This window comes from Schistocerca cancellata, chromosome 4 (assembly GCF_023864275.1).
Source record: "Schistocerca cancellata isolate TAMUIC-IGC-003103 chromosome 4, iqSchCanc2.1, whole genome shotgun sequence".
Lineage (NCBI taxonomy): Eukaryota > Metazoa > Arthropoda > Insecta > Orthoptera > Acrididae > Schistocerca > Schistocerca cancellata.
The window spans coordinates 39,098,875-39,124,580 of NC_064629.1; the positions used below are offsets into that span (position 1 = coordinate 39,098,875).

The 25,706-nt window shown below is 43.7% G+C and overlaps 1 protein-coding gene and 1 non-coding gene across 2 annotated transcripts in view; one reads left to right on the forward strand and one right to left on the reverse strand.

Annotated features, from left to right (window-relative positions):
* LOC126183363 (cell surface glycoprotein 1-like) overlaps nt 1-25,163 on the reverse strand; it is a gene marked incomplete at its 5' end in the record, with an annotated part of 134,407 nt that extends 109,244 nt beyond the window's left edge. The window contains one exon of the mRNA XM_049925282.1: nt 21,658-25,163. Within this exon, the coding sequence (XP_049781239.1) occupies nt 21,658-25,163 (3,506 nt within the window). The remainder of the gene's footprint in view (nt 1-21,657) is intronic.
* Trnas-uga (transfer RNA serine (anticodon UGA)) lies at nt 18,619-18,693 on the forward strand. The gene has a single exon. It is a non-coding gene; the product is annotated as a tRNA-Ser (tRNA).
* Nucleotides 25,164-25,706: the final 543 nt, after the last annotated feature.

Below are 25,706 nucleotides of genomic sequence, written 5' to 3' on the forward strand. Positions count from 1 at the left end.
CACTACCCAAACACAGCCCCCAAATACTAGACCCAGTGTTGAACCCTGTCTAGAACAGTTCAGACTGCCTTCTCAAAGGGATCCTCCTCCCCTCCCCCAAAACCATCCCTTGCAGACATTTCAGGAATTCCTCACATCCAGTGTTGCCTCCCAGTCCTTCTTGAAGAACATCCCAACAACCCCCAACATCACCCCAGCTGAATCCCGTGCCATTAAGGAGCTGAAAATAGACCGCTCTATTGTCATCCTCCCGGCGGATAAAGGCTCCACAACTGTCGTACTTGACCGTGTGGAGTATGTGGCAGGAGGACTGTGTCAACTCTCCGACACCTCAACCTACAAAGCTGTTACCCAGGATCCCATTCCCTCCATCCAGACTGAGCTGCAAAAAATCCTAAGAATCCAAGCTCCCTCACAAGGCCTCACAACGGCTTCCATAGAATTACTCACTCCACCTGAGCCACGTACCCCTACCTTCTACCTATTACCCGAAATCCACAAAGAGAACCATCCTGGCCGTCCCATTGTAGCAGGCTTCAAAGCCCCAACCGAACGTACCTCAGCTCTGGTAGACCAGCACCTACAACCTATCACCTGCAGACTCCCATCCTACATCAAAGACACAAACCATTTCCTAGAACGCCTCAAATCCATTCCCACTCCTCTCCCACCTGAAACCTTTCTTGTCACCATAGATGCTACATCCCTTTACACAAACATCCCACATACCCATGGTCTCTCTGCCCTTGAGCACTACCTCTCCCAACGCCCACCCGAAGATCTTCCAAAAACCTCGTTCCTCATCACACTTACCAACTTCATCCTCACCCATAATTACTTCACTTTTGAAGACCAGACCTACAAACAAATCAGGGGAACGGCCATGGGAACCAGGATGGCTCCGTCCTATGCCAACCTCTTCATGGGCCGCATGGAGGAGGCTTTCCTGAAGACCCAACAGCTGCTTCCCCTGGCCTGGTATAGGTTTATAGATGACATCTTTGTGGTCTGGACTCATGGTGAAGAAACACTCCTTAATTTCCTCCATAACCTCAACTCCTTTTCGAATCTGAATTTCACCTGGTCCTTCTCCAAAACCCAAGCCACCTTCCTGGATGTTGACCTTCATCTTGTTGAAGCTCACATCCACACCTCTGTCCATATCAAACCCACAAACAAACAACAGTACCTTCACTTTGATAGCTGCCATCCATTCCACATCAAACGCTCCCTTCCCTACAGCCTAGGTATTCGTGGCAAACGTATCTGCTCCAGTGACGAATCCCTCAACAATTACACCAATAACCTGACCAGTGCTTTCCTCTCCCGCAACTATCCTGCAGACCTTGTCCACAAACAGATCTCTCGAGCAATACATTCCTCCCCGTCCAACAACAATGTTCCTACCCCCAGACCACACAGAAGCGTCCCCCTTGTCACCCAATATTATCCTGGCCTCGAAAACATCAACAAATTACTCCGCCAGGGATATGATTTTCTCAAGTCAACCCCTGAAATGAGATCATCCCTTGACAAAATTCTCCCCACACCACCCAGAGTTTCCTTTCGTCGGCCCCCTAACCTCCATAACATCCTTGTTAAACCCTACAATATTCCCAGACTACCTTCTCTACCCAGCGGTTCCTACCCCTGTAACCGACCCCGCTGCAAAACCTGCCCCATGCATCCCCCCACAACCACTTACTCCAGCCCCGCTACTGGTAAAACGTACACAATTCAAGGCAGGGCCACATGTGAAACTACACATGTCATTTATGAACTGACATGCCTGCACTGCACAGCCTTTTACATCGGCATGACAACAACTAAACTGGCTGAGCGCATGAACGGACACAGACGAACTGTCCGCCTAGGAGATGCCCAATACCCAGTAGCGGAGCATGCCCTGCAGCATAATTCTAGGGACCTAGGAACCTGCTACACCGTATGTGCCATTTGGCTTCTCCCACCCAACACTAGTCCCTCTGAACTGCGGAGATGGGAACTTGCACTCCAACACATCCTTTCATCCCGCCATCCCCCTGGACTGAACCTACGTTAAACCACCTCACTCCCATTTACTCTTCAGTCTTCTCCTCTTTCCCTTTCCTCTTAGCCATTCACGCATCTTTTCATCCTGCATAGTTGTGTTTATCTTTATACTATATACCTCTTTACTTCTGTATGCATCCTCTTTGGTTTGAAGCTGGCACAGTACTTACAGTAGAATATCTTTGGCTTCCCTCTGACAACCATGCCTCCATCCTTGCTACCCTCCCTATTTTCCTTTCCCTGTTGCTTCATAACCTGGGTTGTGAGTAACTGAATCTCCTTTCCCTTCTTCCCTTTCTTTCCCCTCTCTCCTCCCTGATGAAGGAACATTTGTTCCGAAAGCTAGGAACATAAATTTTCGGTTTTGTTTTGTGTGTATCTATCGGATGTACTGAGCTGAGGTAAGTACTGGCCAGCCCCTCTATCTCTTTGTTAGTATAGAGCAACCTTTCAACTTCCAATTGGTAACCTATGCAGATGATACCTCACTGTTATTTCTTGGTAAACAAAATGATGAGTTAACATTGGTAGCAACTACTTATTTCCAAGATCAAGGTCTGAAAGTTAATATCAGTAAATCTCAGTTATTTCCATTTAAACTTACAAACTCACACCAAACCTCTATCACTAACATAGGTGGAATTGAAGTAGTGGACACAGAAGGCTGCAGATTTCTAGGTATTTACCTAGATGAAAATCTAAGATGGGTAAACCACATCAAATTTTTATGCAATGAAATCAGCAGTTAATTACATCTAATCAGCCAGTTATCAAAAGTAGTCCCACATCATACATTAAAAACAGTTTATTATGGAACCATTTTTGCACAGATTAATTACGGGATAGAGATATGGGGTTGTGCTGCCGACATATATATGAATAGAGTATTAACCCTACAGAAAAGAGCAATCAGAATTATCCATAGACTATGGTATAGAGATTCATGCAGGGAAATCTTTGTTCATCATAAATACCTCACAGTCTACTCACTGTATCTTTACAAATTAATTATATTTTTTGTGACAAATCAAAACAAAACAACAAAGTGCTCTGATATGCATGCTTATAATACAAGAAATAAAGACTGCTACTACAGACAAAGAACAAAATTAAGAACAACAGACCATAGTCCATGCATTAGTGGTCAAATATGGTACAACAGATTACCGAGCTCTATAAGCTGCCACAAAGGGAACTTATTCAAAGTGAAACTGAAATATTTCTTGATTGATATATATATATATATATATATATATATATATATATATATATATATATATATATATATATATATATATATAATAGAGGGAAACATTCCACATGGGAAAAATATATCTAAAAATCAAGATGATATGACTTACCAAACGAAAGCGCTGGCACGTCGATAGACACACAAACATACACACAAAATTCTAGCTTTCGCAAACAACGGTTGCCTCGTCAGGAAAGAGGGAAAGAGAGGGAAAGACGAAAGGATTTGGGTTTTAAGGGAGAGGGTAAGGAGTCATTCCAATCCTGGGAGTGGAAAGACTGAGAGAGAGAGAGAGAGAGAGAGAGAGAGAGAGAGAGAGAGAGAGAGAGGTGTAAAAATCTGAATATTTGTAATAGGTACAATGGTACATTTGTATCATTTATATGTAATCACATATGTATATATGACTGTACTAAACTTGTAAAAAATGCTATGATGTCTGCAAAAGACACCAGTTGGTGTCTCCATGCAAAAAAAATTCAATAAATAAATAAATAATCACACAAAAAGGGGGGTTAGCCCTATTAGTGGTTTGTTCTTTTCATTGCCTTTTACGACTGGCCGAACATACTGGATGCCTATTCTTTTCCCGGGCCTCCACGGGAATAATAATAATAATTATTATTATTATTTATTTATTTATTTATTTATTTGTATAACTTTTTTTTATCAGATACCTACTCAGATTCATCTAAGTATAAATTGTAATGCATAACAGGTACTTTTTAGCTGCCTTTTTAAATAAGTGTTTTTTTGCCATTTCTTTAATCTCTTTTGTTAATTTATTGTACAGTTTTATTCCTTGGTAGAAAATGCTGTTTTGAGTTTTATTTTTACTTGGTATATGTTACTTGAGTCTGTCTCTCTTGTTGCATGGTCATGGAGAGAACTGTTTGTGCAGTAATTACCAATGTTGTTTTTGATGTGTACAACTGACTGGTGTATTTATTCAAATGGAGCAATTAAAATCCTCAGTGTTTTGAACAGATCTTTACAATGAGCTTGACTAGTATTTTGGGTTATTATTCTTACTGCTCTTTTCTGGAGTTTGAAAATTGTTCAAATTTTGTGCGTTTGTTCCCCAAAAAGGAATGCCATAGCTAAGAACTGAGTCTACATATGAATAGAATGTAACTAAAAGACACTGCATGTTACACACTGATGATAGGATTCTTAGGTCATAACGTGTTGATGAGATTCTTTTAGCAAGTACCTTTGTGTGTTCACACCATTTCAACTGAGAATCAATATTTATTCCTAAAAATTTAGCATTTGTTACCCAGTCTATAGAGGTGCATTCTACATTTAATTTAAAATTGTCATTTCTCCTCTTCAAACTGAAATTGATGGCACTAGTTTTCTGTATGTTCAATGTCACTTTATTGCTTATTGACCAATCATAAACTACCTTGAGAGTTTCATTTGTTTCTTGGCAAGGAATTCTCTCATTTTCTGAAAGTGTGGTATGTGTTCTCTACTCCTGGTACCCTATCTGCTAGGTATGATCGAAACCAGTCATTAGCTACCCCTCTTATTCCTAATTTTTCTAATTCATTTAATAGAATCTTGTGGTCGACTGTATCAGATGCCTTAGAAAGATCCAAAAATATGCCTGTGACATACTCATCTTTGTCAAGAGCATCAAGTAAAACTTCTGTGAATTCTACTATGGCTGACTTCATATTTTTGCCACTTTGGAAATCAAACTGTGATTCGTTTAAAATATTGTATTTATTCAGGTAATTCGTTAATCTGTCTTTCATAATTGCTTCTATTATTTTTGAGAATGCTGACAGCAGGGAAAAGGGCTGGTAACTTTCTATGTCTCCTGCATTACCTTTCTTAAGCAAAGGTACAATTTTTGCCAGTCTTAACTGCTCTGGAAATGTCCCTGATGTGAAAGATTCATTTATTATATTTGTTAAGTGGCCTTGAATAATCCCCATGCATTGTTTCAGTACACACATTGGTACTTCATCTAAGCCTGACTTTTTATTTTTTAGCTTTTAACAGTTTTATTGGCTTCCTTCTCTGTGATTGGAAGTAACATCATTGTATTTAGTGCAACATTATTTACAGGTGTTATATTTGTTTTGGGGAATTTGTGCTGTAACTTCTCTGCAATACTTGAAACGTGCTCGTTTACATTGTTTGCTAAGTGTTGTGGATCGTTTATTACCTTCTCCCCCTCCCATAGCAGTATGTTATTATGTGTTTGTTTGCTTCTCCCCAGTTCCTTTTTTAAAACACCCCAGACTGCTTTTATTTTATTCTCAGCATTATGTATTATTTTGTCATTCAATGACACTTTCCAGCAATCAGCACCTTCCTATAGATCTTTTTGTATCTATGATATAAATTTAAGAATTCTGGATCATTGTGAATTTTTTGCATGGAACTGAAGTATTTAAGTGTTCGGAAGGACTTCTTAATACCTGCTGTTATCCATCAGTTTCTGTGAGATGTTGATACAGACATGCATACTTTTGGTAATGCCTTTTCAAAGTTCAATTTAAACAATGTGTAGAATTTAGAGAATTTCATATCCACATTGGTATCCTTATACACTTCATCCCAGCTTTGTTTTTGTAGATCTTCTGAAAAATCTTTTATTTTGATTTCTGATAGATGCCATTTGTAGGCTTTTAGTTTAGGGAATGATTAGATGCCTGATTTTACTGTTGTTATTTGACAGAGATGGTCTGATAGTCCGAGATCTTTTATAGCTACATCACATTTTTCCCTGTCCATATTCATGGCCACATGGTCAGTTACAGCCAACAGAGGCACATGCCTTGAATTTCTTATTTTTTTTTTGGTGATTTATGGTAGTGCCACTCCAGTTACAGCATTTTCATTTCCAGCTCAAAGTAAACCAACCAGTTTTCAAGACTTGTAACGATCTGTGACAGAAAAGCCTCTCCATTGGCCTCAAACTGCTACAACAATTCAGAAAAAGAATAGCTCTTTCTTGAAACTAGGGGTTTCTTGTGAGCATTTGTCAAACACATCTTGAACACACCTCTGAATATCCAAGATTCATACTCCCTGCCCGTGCACTTCCAATGCTCACTGATATCTCTACAGCCAGCTTTCAAGTTGTGATGCACTAGTCTGCATTCTGCATGGAAAAATAACACCCAAGTGATTCATCATGTCAAGAGCAGTGGTTGTGACAGGATGTTCTGAATGTAGCTGATCATGATGCTCAGTTCCTGCAATTAGTGATGCTTTCTCCCAGCAGTCATTACCGAACAGTACTCCTATCAACTGTGTCATGACCATACTCTGCACACAAATGTTTATGGATGTTCACAACTGCTTGCTTTTCCACAAATAAGAATACAGTTACAGCATGTTGCTTCTAAAGAGTGTCTTCCAGAGATGCCATTTGGATGGTTCACTATGGTTCTGCCATCAGTCAGAATGATTCAAAACTTTGCACATATGCAGAAGATACATCAAATTTGAAGCACCTTAAAGGATGTTGTGCCATATGGCGTCAAAAAATATTAACTATTATTTATTGAAAAAAACCTCATTTTCTTAATACATCCTGAAACACACTGTATATTACATCTACCTTCTGATTATACAAGCGTGTCTATTTTATTATTAATCTCCTGCCTTTTACATGGCATAGCCTTCATTCACCTATATTTTCTTTTTTTTTTTAATTTGCAGTTTTTCCCCTATTATTGTTTGTGTTCTCACTATTTCTTGTTTTTGTGTCCTTGTTATCATGTATGCATTTGTTCTGTATACTACAAATTGTTCATTTGTTTTACACTTTTAATGCAAGTAATAATGTTTTTCAGTTCTGCTGCACTGTAGGCTGGTTACAGCTATGTTTATCAATGGCAGCTATGTTATTCATGGCAACAATAACAACTAAAGAAAAAATGACAGCTAAACCAATTAGAAAGATATGTATGTTCAGTAAACTAGATGAAATGCCAGTAATGTCTTATCTCAAAGAGGAATTTGAAACTTTCAGTACAGAGCAGGAGCATATAGAGGAACTATGACTCAAGTTTAAAAGCATAGTTGACTATGCACTTGATAGATATGCGCCCAGTAGAACAGTTAATAGTGGGAGGAGCCCTCCATTATATATATATAGCCACTGTAAAGAAACTTCTAAAGAAACAGAGACTACTGCATAACAGGTGTAAAATGAAGCAGAGGACTATCGATAGAGAGATACTGAATGAAACTCTTTTGGCTGTCAAGTAAGCAATGTGTGAAGCCTTCAATGTCTACCATAGCAGAATATTGTCAAATGACGGTTTCACAAAATCCAAAGAAATTCTAGTCATGTGTAAAGGCTGTTAGAGGCACCAAAGTTAGTGTCCAGTGAGACAGGATCTGAAATTGAAGGTAGCAGAGCAAAATGTGAAATGCTTAACTGTGTTTTCAAGTTTTCCTTTACAAAGGAAAACCCAGGAGAAATGCCCCAATTAACCCTTGTACCACTGAAAATGTGAAGTGAAATAAATGTTAGTGTCATTGGTGTTGAGGAACACTTCACATCGATAAAGTTGAGAAAAGCTTCAGGGCCCAATGGAATCCCTATCAGGTTCTGTACTGAATTTGTGGCAGATTTAGTCCCTCTGTTAATTATAATCTGTCATAGATTCTTCAAGCAAACGACAATGCCCAGTAGTTGGAAGAAAGCACAGATCACACCCATCTGCAAGAAGGGTAGTAGAAGTGATCCATAAAACTACCATCCAGTACCCTTCATTGATTTCTTGTAGAATCTTAGAACATATTCTGAGCTCAAATATAACAAGGTACTCAAACAGAATGACTTAATCCATGCCAACTAGCATCGATTCCAAAAAATCGATCATTTGAAACACAAGTTTCACTTTTCTCACATGATGTACTGAAAGCTTTGGATCAAGGCAGTCAGGTAGATGCAGTATTTCTTGATTTCCAAAAAGCAGTTTACTCAGTACCACACCTATGCATATTGTCTAAAGTGTGATTGTATGGTGTTTCAAGTGAAATTTGTGACTGGATTGACAACTTTTTGGTATGGAGGACACAGCATGTTATCTTGGATGGAGAGTCATCATCAGATGTAGAGGTAACTTGGTGTGCCCAGGGAAGTGTGTTGGGACCCTTTTTGTTCAAGTTGTATATAAATGACATTGTCAGCAATATTAATAGTAACCTCTAACTTTTTGCAGATGATACAGTTATCTATAATTAATTACTGTTTAAAATAAACTATAAAAATATTGTTAGATCTCAATAAGATTTCAAAGTGGTGGAAATATTGGCAACTTCCTTTAAATGTTATGAAATGTCAGACTCTGCACTTCACAAAATGGAAAAAAAGATAGTATCCTATGACTATAATATCAATGAATCTGAGTTGGAATTGGCCAACTCATACAAATACCTGGGTGTAGCACTTTGTACAGATATGAAATGAAATGATCATGTAGGCTCAGTTATGTGTAAAACAGGTGGTGGTCTCGAGTTTGTTGGTAGAATATTTCTGAAGTGCAAACAGTGTGCAAAAGAAACTGCTAACACATTGCTCATATGACCCATTCTAGAATATTGCTTCAGTGTGTGGGTCCTGTTCCTAATAGGATTAACAGGAATATTGAATGTATACATAGAAGGGCAGTACAAATGGTCACAGGTTTGTTTGATCTGAGGTAGAGAGTAATAGAGATATTGAAAAAACTGAATGGCAGACATTTGAGGATAGGTGTGAACTATCCCAAAGAAGTCTGCTAACAAAGTTTCAAGAACTGGCTTTAAATGATGACTCAAAGAATATACACAGAGGTATTTAAAGAAACATTCTTCCCATGCTCCACACATGAATGGATCAGGAAGAAACCCAAATAACTGATACAGTGGTACTTACCCTCTGCCATGCACTTCGTGGTAGTTTGCAGACTATAGTTTGACGTAAACACTGATCAGTAATTTATTTTGATATTTAGAATTTTACACAATACCTGAAATTATATAAAAACCTTATCTAGGAGGCAGTAGAGTAAATTAACACTGTAATAATAGTAAAGTTAAGGCTAGTAAGACAGTATTATGCATGTTTGTTTCATAATAGTTTTAGCTTTTATGTGGAAGTGGTAGAAATTTTTTCATAGATTGAAATCTTCAACTATCTTTACTGCATCAAAATATTCAAGGGCTTAGAAGTAAAATTAATGAACTACTTATGTGCATTGATGAATTAGGGTCATCGAACCCAGTTGATATAATCTGCCTCTTTGCACATCATGTGACCACTGGTATAGATATGTTAAACCTTACAGAATTTAAGTTAGCCTCTTACTCCTGTAGACAAAATATGGAGAAAGGAGGAGTTTCCACACTTGTTAAAAACAGTTTTAAATTTAAGAATATTGACATTAATAAATTTTGCTTAAAGCAGCACTTAAAAGCATGTGCAAGAGAGATAGAATTTCATAATAGGTCCTTTATAATAGTAGCCATATACATTGCACATTCAGGAAATTTCAACCTGTTTATAAACGGTCTTGAAGGTTTATTATCTCATCTAAAATTAAAAAAAAAAAAAAAAAATAACTAGTGGTTGCTGGTGATTTTAAAATAGATGTCCTGTAAAACACTGTCAGTGAACAGTTACTGAAATCAGTTACATTGTCATTCAATTTAATTTCTACTGTAAATTTCTCAACTAGCATATACACATGTTCTAAGACTGCCATTGGTAATATCTTTATAGACAATTCTAGGCAACTAAGCCACATTACAAAACCAGTAGTAACTGACCATGACATGCAACACCTAACATTAAATTTTGAACTGTCAGGGTAAAACATCTATCAGAACTGAGTACAGAAGGCCAAAAAAACAGTCAAAAACTGAGAAATTTAGGAGACTGCCCAAAGAAATTAATTTGATGGATGATTACAGCATCCAAGACACAAATGGAAAATACAAAATATTTATTAATAAAATTAGCACCTTATTGGAAAATTGTTTTCCCCTGAAGGGAACTCAAATTAAACAGAAGTCTAATAAGAAACCATGGCTCACACAAGGGATAAAGATATCATCTGAGACAAAAAGGAAACTTTATCTGATATGTAGGGACACATTTGATACTAGCATTATAGCTCATTACAAAAATTGCTGCAAAATATTGAAGGTTATCCAGAAATCTAAATGCCTGCATTATGATAAGAAGATAAGTACATCCAGCAATAAAATAAGAACTATATGGGATATAGTTAAGTCAGACAGGCAGGGCCAGAAATGAGGAGGAACAAATTAGCTCTAAAAATATATGAAACCCTGGTAACAAATGCATGTTGTGTTGCAAACCCTTTAAATAAGTATTATGCCTATGTTACTGATAGCATGGGGTTGTCAGGTTCAATAAATAATGCAATCTCATTAAAATGAAACTGACACTTACTACGCCCAAAAAAATATAATCCATCATAAAGTCCTTGAAATCAAAGCACCCTAGTGGTTTTAATAACATATCAACAAAGTTAATAAAAGAGTGTTCATGTGAGCTTAGTAATATCTTAAGTTATTTGTGTAATCAATCACTTATCACAGGAACATCACTAGACTGCCTTAAATATGCTGAAGTTATACCTCTCCACAAGAAAGGGGACAAAGAAATGCTATCAAATTACCAACTGATCTCACTCTTGCCAGCTTTCTCAAAAATCTTTGAAAAGGTTATGTTCATGTGTCTACTAAAGTACCGTAGTGAAAATAGCATACTGTCAGTCACAGTTTCTGTTTCATAAGGGTTCTGATATTGAGAAGGCTATTTACACTTACACTGAAAATGTCCTTAATACATTATGTGGGGCAGTGGGTGGAAAATTTTTCCGTTGCTGACGTTCTCAACGCAGGCTCTCTAGCAACAATGTCGGCAACCAGAAAATGATTAACAAAAAGTGATGCCTGTAATTAAAGTTCACTGCACCCACTCTGATTGAAAAATAATGTTATTGATCATTGAAGTTCATTACGCTGAGGATTTAGGATGATGCTTGGGCTTCATAGAAAATGCAGTTTTCTATAACAATTTTCACTATTTTCTCGAAATGATAAAGCATAAAGTTTGAGACAAATCTTTACCCAAGCACTGCTACTGTCAGCTATTGTATTACCAGAGCTGTTCAGAGTCTATCATGGATCCTATTATCCCTAGATAACAAAACTCTTCAATAATCATTATTGATGTAAATGTTCAAAGTGAATGCTCACCAAAATTTGATGTTAATACTCATCAAATTCCACGCTAATAATGGTAGAAGGTCTGTCCTACAGCTACATGTGAAAATACAACACACACAAACTGAGAATAAATCACTGAAGTCATTCCGCAATTAACGCTTTACCACAATGTGAACTCATTGTTATGTGCATACTGAGTTACATAATACAGCATCCAAGGCTGTTCCTTGCAACTGCACAAATGCGACGCAGCTTCTGACACAGAGTGCGCACTGATACAAATCTAGAAGAGAACTGGGGCCTGATGCTAGCTTGCAGTGCTCTTATTTATAAAGCCACGGTGCGGACCGCCAAAGGCACAGCTGACAACATTTGCCTTGATTGGCGACTCCGTGGAGTGTTCTATGCACCACGACCAAATAGTGGATAGAATTGGAAGGAAAATCAGCATTGGCCGTAATTTGTAGTTTTATTGTCCACAAAATCGATTTTCAGTCATTTAGTGACCACCCTCAGTGCTGTAATATACAATTAAAATTGGTAGGCACTGGTATCAAGCTATAACCACAAGGTTAGTGATTGCTCTCAAGTTTTTCTAATTACATTTTTGTAATGTGTTTATCTGACATGTTCACACCCCGGAGGATCCCCTCTTTTGTGGGTCTATGGAATGAATAATTATCAAATCTAATTGTAAATGACAATAGAGAGTAATTATGTGCTAACAAGATAGAATAAATTATGCTATCACCTGTCAGGTGGGCATCTGTGACATTTCTTGAGCACTGAGCTTCCTAGCTCTGATAGGTTAACAGCCTGAAGATTAGGGCCCACTAATGTCTTGTGACATATTTTTTGAGAACGAGAAGACACTACAAAAAATTCTGACTTGCAAATATTGTCTGTACAGAAGTGGAAGAATAGGTGTTGGCGATGTTACAGACAGTGACAGTCTAAATGAACATCACTGTTCACGAATGTATAATGTGTGTGAAATTGTTTACACATGAATGTTGAAACAGTTGCCATCACAGAACTAGACACGGGTTTAAGTTAGTTCATGATATGGACCAGAAATGCTGGCCTGCAATGAACCCGACCAGTATTTCAAAGCATATTAATCACACTATGATTTTGACAATTTGCATAGCAGATAAATTCACTAATCAGTATTGATTGGGGCACTTTAGATTTTGTTTTACAGAGAATATATCTAATATTTGTTTTATTAAATTTTTCAGGGGTTTAACTCCGTAATAGGTCCAAATGGAAGTGGAAAAAGCAATGTGATTGATTCACTGCTCTTTGTCTTTGGGTATCGAGCAACAAAAATAAGATCAAAAAATGTCTCATTTCTCATCCATAAATCGAGGGCTGATGAAAATATAGAGAGCTGCTCTGTGTTGGTCCATTTTGCCAAAGTGATTGCAGTATGTATGTTTGTAAAACCTTCAGTATTTGTATACATAAAAATATTTACTATGGAACATTTAAGCATATATTAAGGTACTTTAAGTTACATTTCTGAAAGAAATGTCTTTAATTACAGTGTACTTGTGAGTCATACACTATCTGCTAAATAGATCATCCACAATATACCATATATCCACTAATAACTTGTCATGATATTTCATGTTATTTGACACTAATTATTAAAGAAATTTTGTCATCTTGGATACACAAGCAGAAGTGGTAGCTGTTTCTATCTCTCTGTGTGGAAAAGCAACAAAGTGCCATTTTTTCCATTGCCTGTCTGCCACTCTGTAGTAGACAATGAAAAATTTCAATGCAGGATCCCTTCTGGCTTTGTAAGTGCATGTCTTGAATCATCAGCAAAGCAAAAATGAAATGACTTCATATGAAAGTTTTTTCTTATATTCAGCATATATAAAATTGGATTAGTGATGGGGGAGGGGGTGGGGGGGGGGGGGGGTAGAGAGATTGGAAAGATGAAGTGAAGACAGAGAAATAAGTATAACTTTCAGAAAATGTCTCTCTCTGATGTTTAACTTGGTTGTTTGCATCTCAGTGTGTGCTAAGTGTGCATTCAGTAGTAATTTTTATGTTAGTGTACTTCCCATAAAACCTACAGTACTTTACAAAGGTAACAGACATTTTGGCCTCTTCACAAGAATTGCATTTTTTTGCCCAAAACTCACTTCTTTCACATAGTTTGCTTTTAAAAAGTTTAGATTATTGGCCCTATCCATGTGATGCCACACCACCATATTTTTTTCATTGGTGTCTGTACTCTCATCCTCTCTCTGACCTCTTCTCGTTCCCACACACACTCATTGTCTCCTCACAGCCCTCCTTGTTCTTGGAGGCCCATTCCAGTCCTCCCCTCCCCTCCCCCCCTCTCCTCCCCTTCCCCCCTCACCTCCCACTTAGTCTAGGATGCCTGTCCCAGTCCCCCTACTCATTCTATGAGGCATATCCTGCTCTTGGAGGTGTAATGTGGCGAATGGCGGAACTCAAGATCTAACTCAAAACAACAAGGATCATACTGTACCAACATTGTGATGCTGATGTATGGCTTCCTGCTGTGCAAAATTGCTTAAGCAAACCAGTCAACCATTCAGCAAGAATTAGGTACAGTTTTTGTATTGACAGTTGATGTTATGACTGTGGATCACTATCCGATCACAGAAGATTCCAGTAGTAGCCGAGCGCCTGGCAAACACTTGAAGCCTAGCTTGTACAGTAGTTGCACTCTTAGACAACAAATTGAGGACAGATCAACCGTTTGGTGATCAGCAACTGGAATGATAATAAACACTGGTGGGACAGCAGACTAAAATGCTAGATAATAAGTGTTTTCACTATACACAAAATCTGAGGCCGTACAGCAATGCTACTACACCACAAATAGATACACAGAAATATCCAAATCACACTTACAATCGCTATCTACCAGCAATGATGAGACTAGCAGAATACAGCCACAACAACATTTATTATCTCGCTATTGTCCAAAGCAAGATACCTACATTATTCAGATATGATACCTGTTTATATTATGTCAAGCTAAATTGTAAGTCCACCTTGCAATTGCACTCCCAAGCAATGACTTCAGGTTTTAACATTCATCTCAGATGTGAAGTGAGCGCAAAGACCAATTCATATTAAACTCATATTTGGACAATGTTTATACGAAAATAGAGATAACTGAAGCGATAATTTTATTTCTTTCTGTGTAGTGTAATGTTGCTACATAAATAGGGGAATGGTGGGTAGTATGCGCCAGTTGGTATATCAGCTATTCACTACTACGTAGCAGCATGGTACACAGTGTAATCTTTGCTGCCAGCGCCATTTTTTCCATCTGTAGAGAGTTTGATTCCCCGTGTCGTATCATCTGAGAGTGATTATTGTTTGTTTGTGCTCCTACAAGTTGTTGTCTCAAATACTTTTTAACTTCACACTGAATCATTGCAGGTGAGAATATACTTACGAAACTAGAGCTGTTTTTTAGATTGCTCTATTAATATAAGACACTGACAATTGCATTTCATTTGCTCTAAAAATGTTGCTTACTACCATGTTTTCATCTCACTGTGAGTCAAGTAGTATGGCAGGGCGCTAATGACCATTGAAGTTGTGCGCCCTAAAACCACAAAAAAAAAGGTAGTATGAGCCATATGACATTTGCAAGGTATGGGCTACAGAACTTTTCTAAGATACTATGCCAACATCTAAGAAAAAACCAGGTGAAAGTTGGGGAGAATGGTCAGAGAACGATATGAAAAATGCTGTTGGAAACATACTGGAAAATAAACTTTCTGAAAGAGCCACATCTGACTGATATGTACTGAGATGCACTCTCCAAAGGAAGTTAAAAGCTATAGCAAATAATGAGTCAACTGATATGAAACCACAAATGGGGTCTTTTAAGGCAACCTTTGATGAAAGAAGTGAAAAACTGTTAGTAGCTCATTTGATTGATTTAGATTAGAGACTGATGTCCCTGTCCAAAACAGGGTTTTAGAAACGGGCCTATGACCTGCCAGAAAAATTAAATTTGAGTCACAGATTCAATAAAAGGACAAAAATAGCAGCAAAAGATTTTTATGTCAGTTTTATGAAGAAGCACCCAAATCTGACCTACAGAAAACCACAATCAGCTAGTCTGATGTGTGTAGAGTTTAATAAACCACAGGGCTAAATTTTCTTCAGTCAGTTTGAAACTCCCTTAAAAAAGCATTCTTTTCATCCATCCCGAATTTTTAATGCAGATGAGACTGGTGTATCATGTGTGCATGAAAATGAGAAAGTTATTACAGTGAAATGCAAATGTTCAGTGGGGAAAATTACTTTTGGAGAGAGGAGGTGTAATTTTAAACTTATATTTTGCATGTGTGCAACTTGACAATTTATTCCTCCACTTTTTATTTGTCCAAGAAAATGAATGAATGACCACCTCATGATTGGTGCTCCAACCGAAAGCATTAGTTTTTGCAACTTCTAGTGGCAGGATGGCAGCTGAGGCTTTCTTTAAGTGGCTTAAACACTTTGTTTCCTTCACAATGCCCTCAGCAGGAGATCCTGTTTTGCTGATTGTAGATGGTCATGCCAGTCACAAGGACTTGGACGTCATGTTTGCTCAGGAAAACCATATCCACATGTTAAATTTTCCCCAACGCACTTCTCGTAAGTTGCAGCCTCTAGATAAGATGTTAATGAAACCTTTCAAAAACTGCTACACCACTGCTTGCAGTTTGTGGATGAGGGCTAATCCAGGGTGAAGAATTAATGACTTTGATGTTGCAAAATTGGTAGCTGATGCCTACAAGCAAGTGTGTGTACTAGATACTGCTGAAAATGCATTTAAATGCACTGGCATTTACCCAACAAATTCAGAGAAATTAACTGATATGGACTTTCCCTGAGATGACGTATGATGTCTGATGGGACCACTGTTGCTACATCTAGGACACCCACATCGATCTAACCAACAGCTGTGATACCCACCCCCCCTCCCACTCCTCAGCTTGCTTCCCAGACAGACTCTACAATCACTTTTGGAGACACCACCACTTTCTCCAATGCACTACACTCAAGTGTGGACATTCTGATTTTGCAAGTGTTTCAAAGAAGTGTTGCATTTGCCCTCCAAGAGTGAAAAGAGGTTGACATGTTGGAAAAGAAAGGCAAAGAGAAGTGAAATATTGACACCAGCTCTAATAAAAAATATGCTGACAGACAAAATAGATCCAGAAGAGCAAAATGAAAAAGCACAACAGAAAAAGAGACAAATGAAAGTTCCAAAACAAGAACGAATGATGATCAATAAGAAGAAGAAACATGAATAAATCAAAATTTTTCATAATGACAGTCCAACACCAAGCACTTCTCAAGACATTGTAAATGTAAATTGTATTGTGTGTGGAGAAAGCTATGAGGAAAATTGGACTCAGTGCAACAAGTGTGAAGGCTGGGCACAAGAACTCCGTGCGGAAATCGATGACCTACATTTTTACTTTTGTGATCACTGTAAGCTAAATAAATCATAGGGTAAATGAGCTATAATATGTTATCCTTTTTCTATAGTATTAAACAATAAAACATTTTATTCAAAACAATGTTTTCAAATTCTAAACATTATGATATTGGTGTGGTTCTTCACTGACTTAAGCAATAAATATATTTTGTAATTTACATTTCTCCTTAAATGGCCCATAAAGCCCGTTGTTCCCCTAATGATACGTAATGTAGTCCACAGATTAACCACCACGCCTTTGTGAGCATGATCACTGACTGTTTGCAACAACTTCAAATTTGATTTTCACTCACTTAGAAAATTTCCTTACATAAATGGAATGTCGTTAGCTTTTATTAGTATTGGAATGTTGTGTAGTTTGTCTGTACCAATGCAATTAGCTTTTATTAGTATTGGACTCCTCCCCATGAACCATGGACCTTGCCATTGGTGGTGAGGCTTGTGTGCCTCAGCGATACAGATGGCCATACCATAGGTGCAACCACAATGCAGGGGTATCTGTTGAGAGGCCAGATAAATGTGTGGTTCCTGAAGAGGGGCAGCAGCCTTTTCAGTAGTTGCAGGGGCAACAGTCTGGATGATTGACTGGTCTGGCCTTGTAACACTAACCAAAACGGCCTTGCTGTGCTGGTACTGTGAACGGCTGAAAGCAAGGGGAAACTACAGCCGTAATTTTTCCCGAGGCCATGCAGCTTTACTGTATGGTTAAATGACGATGGCGTCCTCTTGGGTAAAAGATTCTGGAGGTAAAATAGTCCGCCATTCGGATCTCCGGGGAGGACTCAAGAAGATGTCATTATCAGGAGAAAGAAAACAGGGGAGGGCCACCATGCTTACTGGTTGAAGCAGAGATATCAAAACATTACTGTCTTGGTTTGACCTCTGCCCACTAAATACTGGTGCCACCAAACATTTCAGTGTGGCTCACGGTAGTTACTCAGCCATTGAAACTTCTTGGCAGATTAAAACTGTGTGCCCGACCGAGACTCGAACTCGGGACCTTTGCCTTTCGCGGGCAAGTGCTCTACCAACTGAGCTACCGAAGCACGACTCACGTCCGGTACTCACAGCTTTACTTCTGCCAGTACCTCGTCTCCTACCTTCCAAACTTTACAGAAGCTCTCCTGCGAACCTTGCAGAACTAGCACTCCTGAAAGAAAGGATATTGCGGAGACATGGCTTAGCCACAGCCTGGGGGATGTTTCCAGAATGAGATTTTCACTCTGCAGCGGAGTGTGCGCTGATAGGAGACGAGGTACTGGCAGAAGTAAAGCTGTGAGTACCGGACGTGAGTCGTGCTTCGGTAGCTCAGTTGGTAGAGCACTTGCCCGCGAAAGGCAAAGGTCCCGAGTTCGAGTCTTGGTCGGGCACACAGTTTTAATCTGCCAGGAAGTTTCATATCAGCGCACACTCTGCTGCAGAGTGAAAATCTCATTCTGGAAACATCCCCCAGGCTGTGGCTAAGCCATGTCTCCGCAATATCCTTTCTTTCAGGAGTGCTAGTTCTGCAAGGTTCGCAGGAGAGCTTCTGTAAAGTTTGGAAGGTAGGAGACGAGGTACTGGCAGAAGTAAAGCTGTGAGTACCGGACGTGAGTCGTGCTTCGGTAGCTCAGTTGGTAGAGCACTTGCCCGTGAAAGGCAAAGGTCCCGAGTTCGAGTCTCGGTCGGGCACACAGTTTTAATCTGCCAGGAAGTTTCATATCAGCGCACACTCCGCTGCAGAGTGAAAATCTCATTCTACTCAGCCATTGATTTATCAATTTGCAGCCCAGGACTTTGCCAATCTATCTACTGGAGAGCACATGACGACCTTTGTGGTAGTGACCACTTCCCCATCACCCTGTCACTGCCCCAGCATCAGGCATATGCCACCTACCCAGATGGCCTTTAAACAAGGTGGACTCAAGAATTTTTACCTCTGCTGTCACATTTGAATCTCCCCCACATGGGAACATTGAAGTGATGGTTGAGCAAGTGAGTACAATAATACTTTCTGCGGCAGAAAACATGATCCCTCACTCTTCAGGGTGCCCCGGCGAAAGGCAGTCCCTTGGTGGTCGCTGGAAGTCGCTAAAGCAATTAAGGATTGTCAGCGAGCTCTACAGAGGCATAACGAGAACCCTTTCCTGGAGCACCTTATAGCCTTTAAACAGCTCTGTTCCCGCATTCGGCAACTTATCAAATGACGGAAGCATGAGTGTTGGGAGAGAGAAGTCTTGACCGTTGGGTGCCATACATTACCTTCCTACATCTGGGGAAGGATCAAACATGTTTTTGGGTATGAGCCCCCAACCGGTGTTCTCAGTGTTAACATAAAAGGCGTGTTATATACCGGTGCAATCGCGATTACTGAGCACTTTGCTGAGCACTATGTTCGAGCTTCTGCATCAGAGAACTACCCCCCAGCCAATCCCACTCTAAAACAGTGGATGGAAGGGAAAGTCCTCTCGTTCACTACACACCACAGTGAATCCTACAACACCCCATTTACATTGTGGGAGCTCCTCAGTGCCCTAGCACATTTCCCCAACACAACTCCTGGGCCAGATCGGATCCACAGTCAGACGATTAAATCTCTCTCATCTGACTACAAGCGACGTGTCTTTGTCAACTTCAACCGGATATGGTGCGATGGCATCCCACTGGTGGGAGAGCATCATCATACTAGTGTCAAACCAGGCAAAACCCCACTTAATGTGGATAGCTATTGGCAAATCAGCCTCACCAACGTTCTTTGTGAGCTGCTAGAGCGTATGGTACGCCGGTGATTGGGTTGAGTCCTGGAGTCACATGGCCCACAGGCTCCATGTCAGGGTGGCTCCCGCCAGGGTCACTCTATCACTGATAACCAAGTGTGTCTTCAGTCTGCCATCCAAACAGCATTTTCCAGATGCCAATACCTGGTTACCATCTTTTTTTATTTATAAAACGCATATGACACCACCTGGTGACATCATATCCTTGCCACGTTATGCGAGTAGGATCTCAGAGGCCCCTTCCCGATCTTTATCCTAAATTTCCTGTTGCCTCGTACTTTCCGTGTCCAAGTTGGTGCCTCCCATAGTTCCCCCCATATCCAGGAGAATGGGCTCCTCCAGGGCTCTGTATTGAGTGTATCTCTATTTATAGTCGACATTAATGGTCTAGCAGCAGCAGCTGTTGCACCATCCGTCTCGCCTTCTCTGTATGCAGACGACTTCCACATTCCGTACTGCTCCACAAGTACTGTTGTTGCTGAGCGGCACCTACAGGGAGCCATCCACAAGGCACATCATTGGCTGTAGCTCACGGTTTTCAGTTTTTGGCCCGAAAGTCGAGTGTTATTCACTTTCTGTCGGCATTGTACCACTCATCTGGAATGGGAACTTTACCTTAATGATGATCCACTCACTGTAATGGAAATATATCGATCCTTATGACTGGTTTTCAATCCCCAATGGACTTTGCTACCTCAACTTCGTCAGCTTAAGCAGAAGTGCTGACACCACCTCAATTTGGCCCTTCGCTGCCTGAGAAACACCAACTGGTTTGCAGATAGCTCTACACTGCTGCAGCTGTACAAAGCCCTTGTTCAATCACGCCTTGGCTATGGGCTTGTTGTTTATGGTTCGGCGGCGCCCTCAGCATTGTGATTACTCGACCCGCTGCACAAATGTGATGTTCACATAGTGACAGGAGCTTTTAGCACGAGTCCGGTGACCAGCGTTCTGGTGGAGGCTGGAGTCCCTCCTTTGCAGGGTAGAGTGTAAAACTTCTGCCTAGTTACATAGCACACATTCGTAGTTCTCCTGCACATCTGAATTAGTCTCCTCTTCCCTCCCATGGAGGTTCATCTCTCGCATCAGTGGCCCAGGTCAGGCTTCCAATTACAGTTTGTGGCCGATCCCTTCTTTCTGAAGTAGAGTCCTTGCCGTTACCACCTGTAATCGAAGTCCATTCACGTACACATCCATGGTGTACACCTAGGCCACAGCTTTGCATGGACCTTTCACATGGACCTCTCACATGGACCTTTCACATGGACCTATGGACGCAGTTAACCCAACGGCTCTATGCTGCCACTTCCTCTCGATTCTTGACATGTACCGAGGCCATGAAGTGGTTTACACCGGCAGCTCGATGGCTGATGACCACGTCAGCATTGCGTATGTCCATGGATGACATATTGAACAACATTCCTAGCCCAATGGCTGCAGTGTTTTCACTACCGAGATGGTGGCTATCCCTCGTGCTCATGAGCACATCCGTTCATGCCTGGGTGAGTCGTTTCTACTGTGTACTGACTCCTTGAGCACATGCTATTGACAAGTTCTACCCTCGTCATCATTTGCTAGCGACCATTCAGGAGTCCATCTGTGCCCTGGAACAGTTCAGTCATTCAGTGGTGTTTGTCTGGATTCCAGGTCACATCGGAATCCCAGGCAACGAACTTGCCGACAGGTTGGCCAAACAGGCTATGTGGAAACCGTTTATGGAGATCAGAGTCTCTGCAACTGACATGTGTTGAGCACTAGGCCACAAGGTTTTGCAAATTTGGGAGATGGAATGGCATAACCTCAGCATGCACAACAAACTGCATACCATTAAGGAGACTACAAATGTGTGGAAGACCTCCATGGGGGCCTCTCGCAGAGACTCTGTCGGCTCCTCTGTCGGCTCCTCTGTCGGCTCCTCTGTCGGCTCCTCTGTCGGCTCCTCTGTCGGCTCCTCTGTCGGCTCCTCTGTCGGCTCCTCTGTCGGCTCCTCTGTCGGCTCCTCTGTCGGCTCCTCTGTCGGCTCCTCTGTCGGCTCCTCTGTCGGCTCCTCTGTCGGCTCCTCTGTCGGCTCCTCTGTCGGCTCCTCTGTCGGCTCCTCTGTCGGCTCCTCTGTCGGCTCCTCTGTCGGCTCCTCTGTCGGCTCCTCTGTCGGCTCCTCTGTCGGCTCCTCTGTCGGCTCCTCTGTCGGCTCCTCTGTCGGCTCCTCTGTCGGCTCCTCTGTCGGCTCCTCTGTCGGCTCCTCTGTCGGCTCCTCTGTCGGCTCCTCTGTCGGCTCCTCTGTCGGCTCCTCTGTCGGCTCCTCTGTCGGCTCCTCTGTCGGCTCCTCTGTCGGCTCCTCTGTCGGCTCCTCTGTCGGCTCCTCTGTCGGCTCCTCTGTCGGCTCCTCTGTCGGCTCCTCTGTCGGCTCCTCTGTCGGCTCCTCTGTCGGCTCCTCTGTCGGCTCCTCTGTCGGCTCCTCTGTCGGCTCCTCTGTCGGCTCCTCTGTCGGCTCCTCTGTCGGCTCCTCTGTCGGCTCCTCTGTCGGCTCCTCTGTCGGCTCCTCTGTCGGCTCCTCTGTCGGCTCCTCTGTCGGCTCCTCTGTCGGCTCCTCTGTCGGCTCCTCTGTCGGCTCCTCTGTCGGCTCCTCTGTCGGCTCCTCTGTCGGCTCCTCTGTCGGCTCCTCTGTCGGCTCCTCTGTCGGCTCCTCTGTCGGCTCCTCTGTCGGCTCCTCTGTCGGCTCCTCTGTCGGCTCCTCTGTCGGCTCCTCTGTCGGCTCCTCTGTCGGCTCCTCTGTCGGCTCCTCTGTCGGCTCCTCTGTCGGCTCCTCTGTCGGCTCCTCTGTCGGCTCCTCTGTCGGCTCCTCTGTCGGCTCCTCTGTCGGCTCCTCTGTCGGCTCCTCTGTCGGCTCCTCTGTCGGCTCCTCTGTCGGCTCCTCTGTCGGCTCCTCTGTCGGCTCCTCTGTCGGCTCCTCTGTCGGCTCCTCTGTCGGCTCCTCTGTCGGCTCCTCTGTCGGCTCCTCTGTCGGCTCCTCTGTCGGCTCCTCTGTCGGCTCCTCTGTCGGCTCCTCTGTCGGCTCCTCTGTCGGCTCCTCTGTCGGCTCCTCTGTCGGCTCCTCTGTCGGCTCCTCTGTCGGCTCCTCTGTCGGCTCCTCTGTCGGCTCCTCTGTCGGCTCCTCTGTCGGCTCCTCTGTCGGCTCCTCTGTCGGCTCCTCTGTCGGCTCCTCTGTCGGCTCCTCTGTCGGCTCCTCTGTCGGCTCCTCTGTCGGCTCCTCTGTCGGCTCCTCTGTCGGCTCCTCTGTCGGCTCCTCTGTCGGCTCCTCTGTCGGCTCCTCTGTCGGCTCCTCTGTCGGCTCCTCTGTCGGCTCCTCTGTCGGCTCCTCTGTCGGCTCCTCTGTCGGCTCCTCTGTCGGCTCCTCTGTCGGCTCCTCTGTCGGCTCCTCTGTCGGCTCCTCTGTCGGCTCCTCTGTCGGCTCCTCTGTCGGCTCCTCTGTCGGCTCCTCTGTCGGCTCCTCTGTCGGCTCCTCTGTCGGCTCCTCTGTCGGCTCCTCTGTCGGCTCCTCTGTCGGCTCCTCTGTCGGCTCCTCTGTCGGCTCCTCTGTCGGCTCCTCTGTCGGCTCCTCTGTCGGCTCCTCTGTCGGCTCCTCTGTCGGCTCCTCTGTCGGCTCCTCTGTCGGCTCCTCTGTCGGCTCCTCTGTCGGCTCCTCTGTCGGCTCCTCTGTCGGCTCCTCTGTCGGCTCCTCTGTCGGCTCCTCTGTCGGCTCCTCTGTCGGCTCCTCTGTCGGCTCCTCTGTCGGCTCCTCTGTCGGCTCCTCTGTCGGCTCCTCTGTCGGCTCCTCTGTCGGCTCCTCTGTCGGCTCCTCTGTCGGCTCCTCTGTCGGCTCCTCTGTCGGCTCCTCTGTCGGCTCCTCTGTCGGCTCCTCTGTCGGCTCCTCTGTCGGCTCCTCTGTCGGCTCCTCTGTCGGCTCCTCTGTCGGCTCCTCTGTCGGCTCCTCTGTCGGCTCCTCTGTCGGCTCCTCTGTCGGCTCCTCTGTCGGCTCCTCTGTCGGCTCCTCTGTCGGCTCCTCTGTCGGCTCCTCTGTCGGCTCCTCTGTCGGCTCCTCTGTCGGCTCCTCTGTCGGCTCCTCTGTCGGCTCCTCTGTCGGCTCCTCTGTCGGCTCCTCTGTCGGCTCCTCTGTCGGCTCCTCTGTCGGCTCCTCTGTCGGCTCCTCTGTCGGCTCCTCTGTCGGCTCCTCTGTCGGCTCCTCTGTCGGCTCCTCTGTCGGCTCCTCTGTCGGCTCCTCTGTCGGCTCCTCTGTCGGCTCCTCTGTCGGCTCCTCTGTCGGCTCCTCTGTCGGCTCCTCTGTCGGCTCCTCTGTCGGCTCCTCTGTCGGCTCCTCTGTCGGCTCCTCTGTCGGCTCCTCTGTCGGCTCCTCTGTCGGCTCCTCTGTCGGCTCCTCTGTCGGCTCCTCTGTCGGCTCCTCTGTCGGCTCCTCTGTCGGCTCCTCTGTCGGCTCCTCTGTCGGCTCCTCTGTCGGCTCCTCTGTCGGCTCCTCTGTCGGCTCCTCTGTCGGCTCCTCTGTCGGCTCCTCTGTCGGCTCCTCTGTCGGCTCCTCTGTCGGCTCCTCTGTCGGCTCCTCTGTCGGCTCCTCTGTCGGCTCCTCTGTCGGCTCCTCTGTCGGCTCCTCTGTCGGCTCCTCTGTCGGCTCCTCTGTCGGCTCCTCTGTCGGCTCCTCTGTCGGCTCCTCTGTCGGCTCCTCTGTCGGCTCCTCTGTCGGCTCCTCTGTCGGCTCCTCTGTCGGCTCCTCTGTCGGCTCCTCTGTCGGCTCCTCTGTCGGCTCCTCTGTCGGCTCCTCTGTCGGCTCCTCTGTCGGCTCCTCTGTCGGCTCCTCTGTCGGCTCCTCTGTCGGCTCCTCTGTCGGCTCCTCTGTCGGCTCCTCTGTCGGCTCCTCTGTCGGCTCCTCTGTCGGCTCCTCTGTCGGCTCCTCTGTCGGCTCCTCTGTCGGCTCCTCTGTCGGCTCCTCTGTCGGCTCCTCTGTCGGCTCCTCTGTCGGCTCCTCTGTCGGCTCCTCTGTCGGCTCCTCTGTCGGCTCCTCTGTCGGCTCCTCTGTCGGCTCCTCTGTCGGCTCCTCTGTCGGCTCCTCTGTCGGCTCCTCTGTCGGCTCCTCTGTCGGCTCCTCTGTCGGCTCCTCTGTCGGCTCCTCTGTCGGCTCCTCTGTCGGCTCCTCTGTCGGCTCCTCTGTCGGCTCCTCTGTCGGCTCCTCTGTCGGCTCCTCTGTCGGCTCCTCTGTCGGCTCCTCTGTCGGCTCCTCTGTCGGCTCCTCTGTCGGCTCCTCTGTCGGCTCCTCTGTCGGCTCCTCTGTCGGCTCCTCTGTCGGCTCCTCTGTCGGCTCCTCTGTCGGCTCCTCTGTCGGCTCCTCTGTCGGCTCCTCTGTCGGCTCCTCTGTCGGCTCCTCTGTCATGATGACCCACTGCAGTGTCAGTGCGGCACCCAGCTAACAGTGGCATATATCTTGGTGAGTTGTCCTTATTTGGCTGCCCTTGGACAGAATCTTCAGTTACCAGACTTGTTGCCATTAATTTTAGCTCACAATGCCTCATCAGCTAATTTCATTTTACATTTTATACATGATAGTAGGTTTTATGATTCTATATAGCTTTTAATGCATGTCCATTGTCCCTTTGTGTTCTCCACTCTAATGCTTTTGGGCCGGATGTTTTAATGTCACACAGTAGCTGGATTTTCCTTTTTATTCTCATAGTCAGCCAGTCACGGTCATCTGCTCTCTTGTTTTTATCCCTTCTACCTGTTTCTTGCTTCTCTCCTGTTTTGTCCATAGTAGTGTCCTTCTGTCATTCTTCTGGTTCTTCCATTCTCTTGTTATTGTGCTTAATGTCTCCTTTCTTTCCTTCTTTCCCTTGTTAATTATCTTGCTGGGAACAAGGGACCAATGACCTTAGAGTTTGATCCCTTC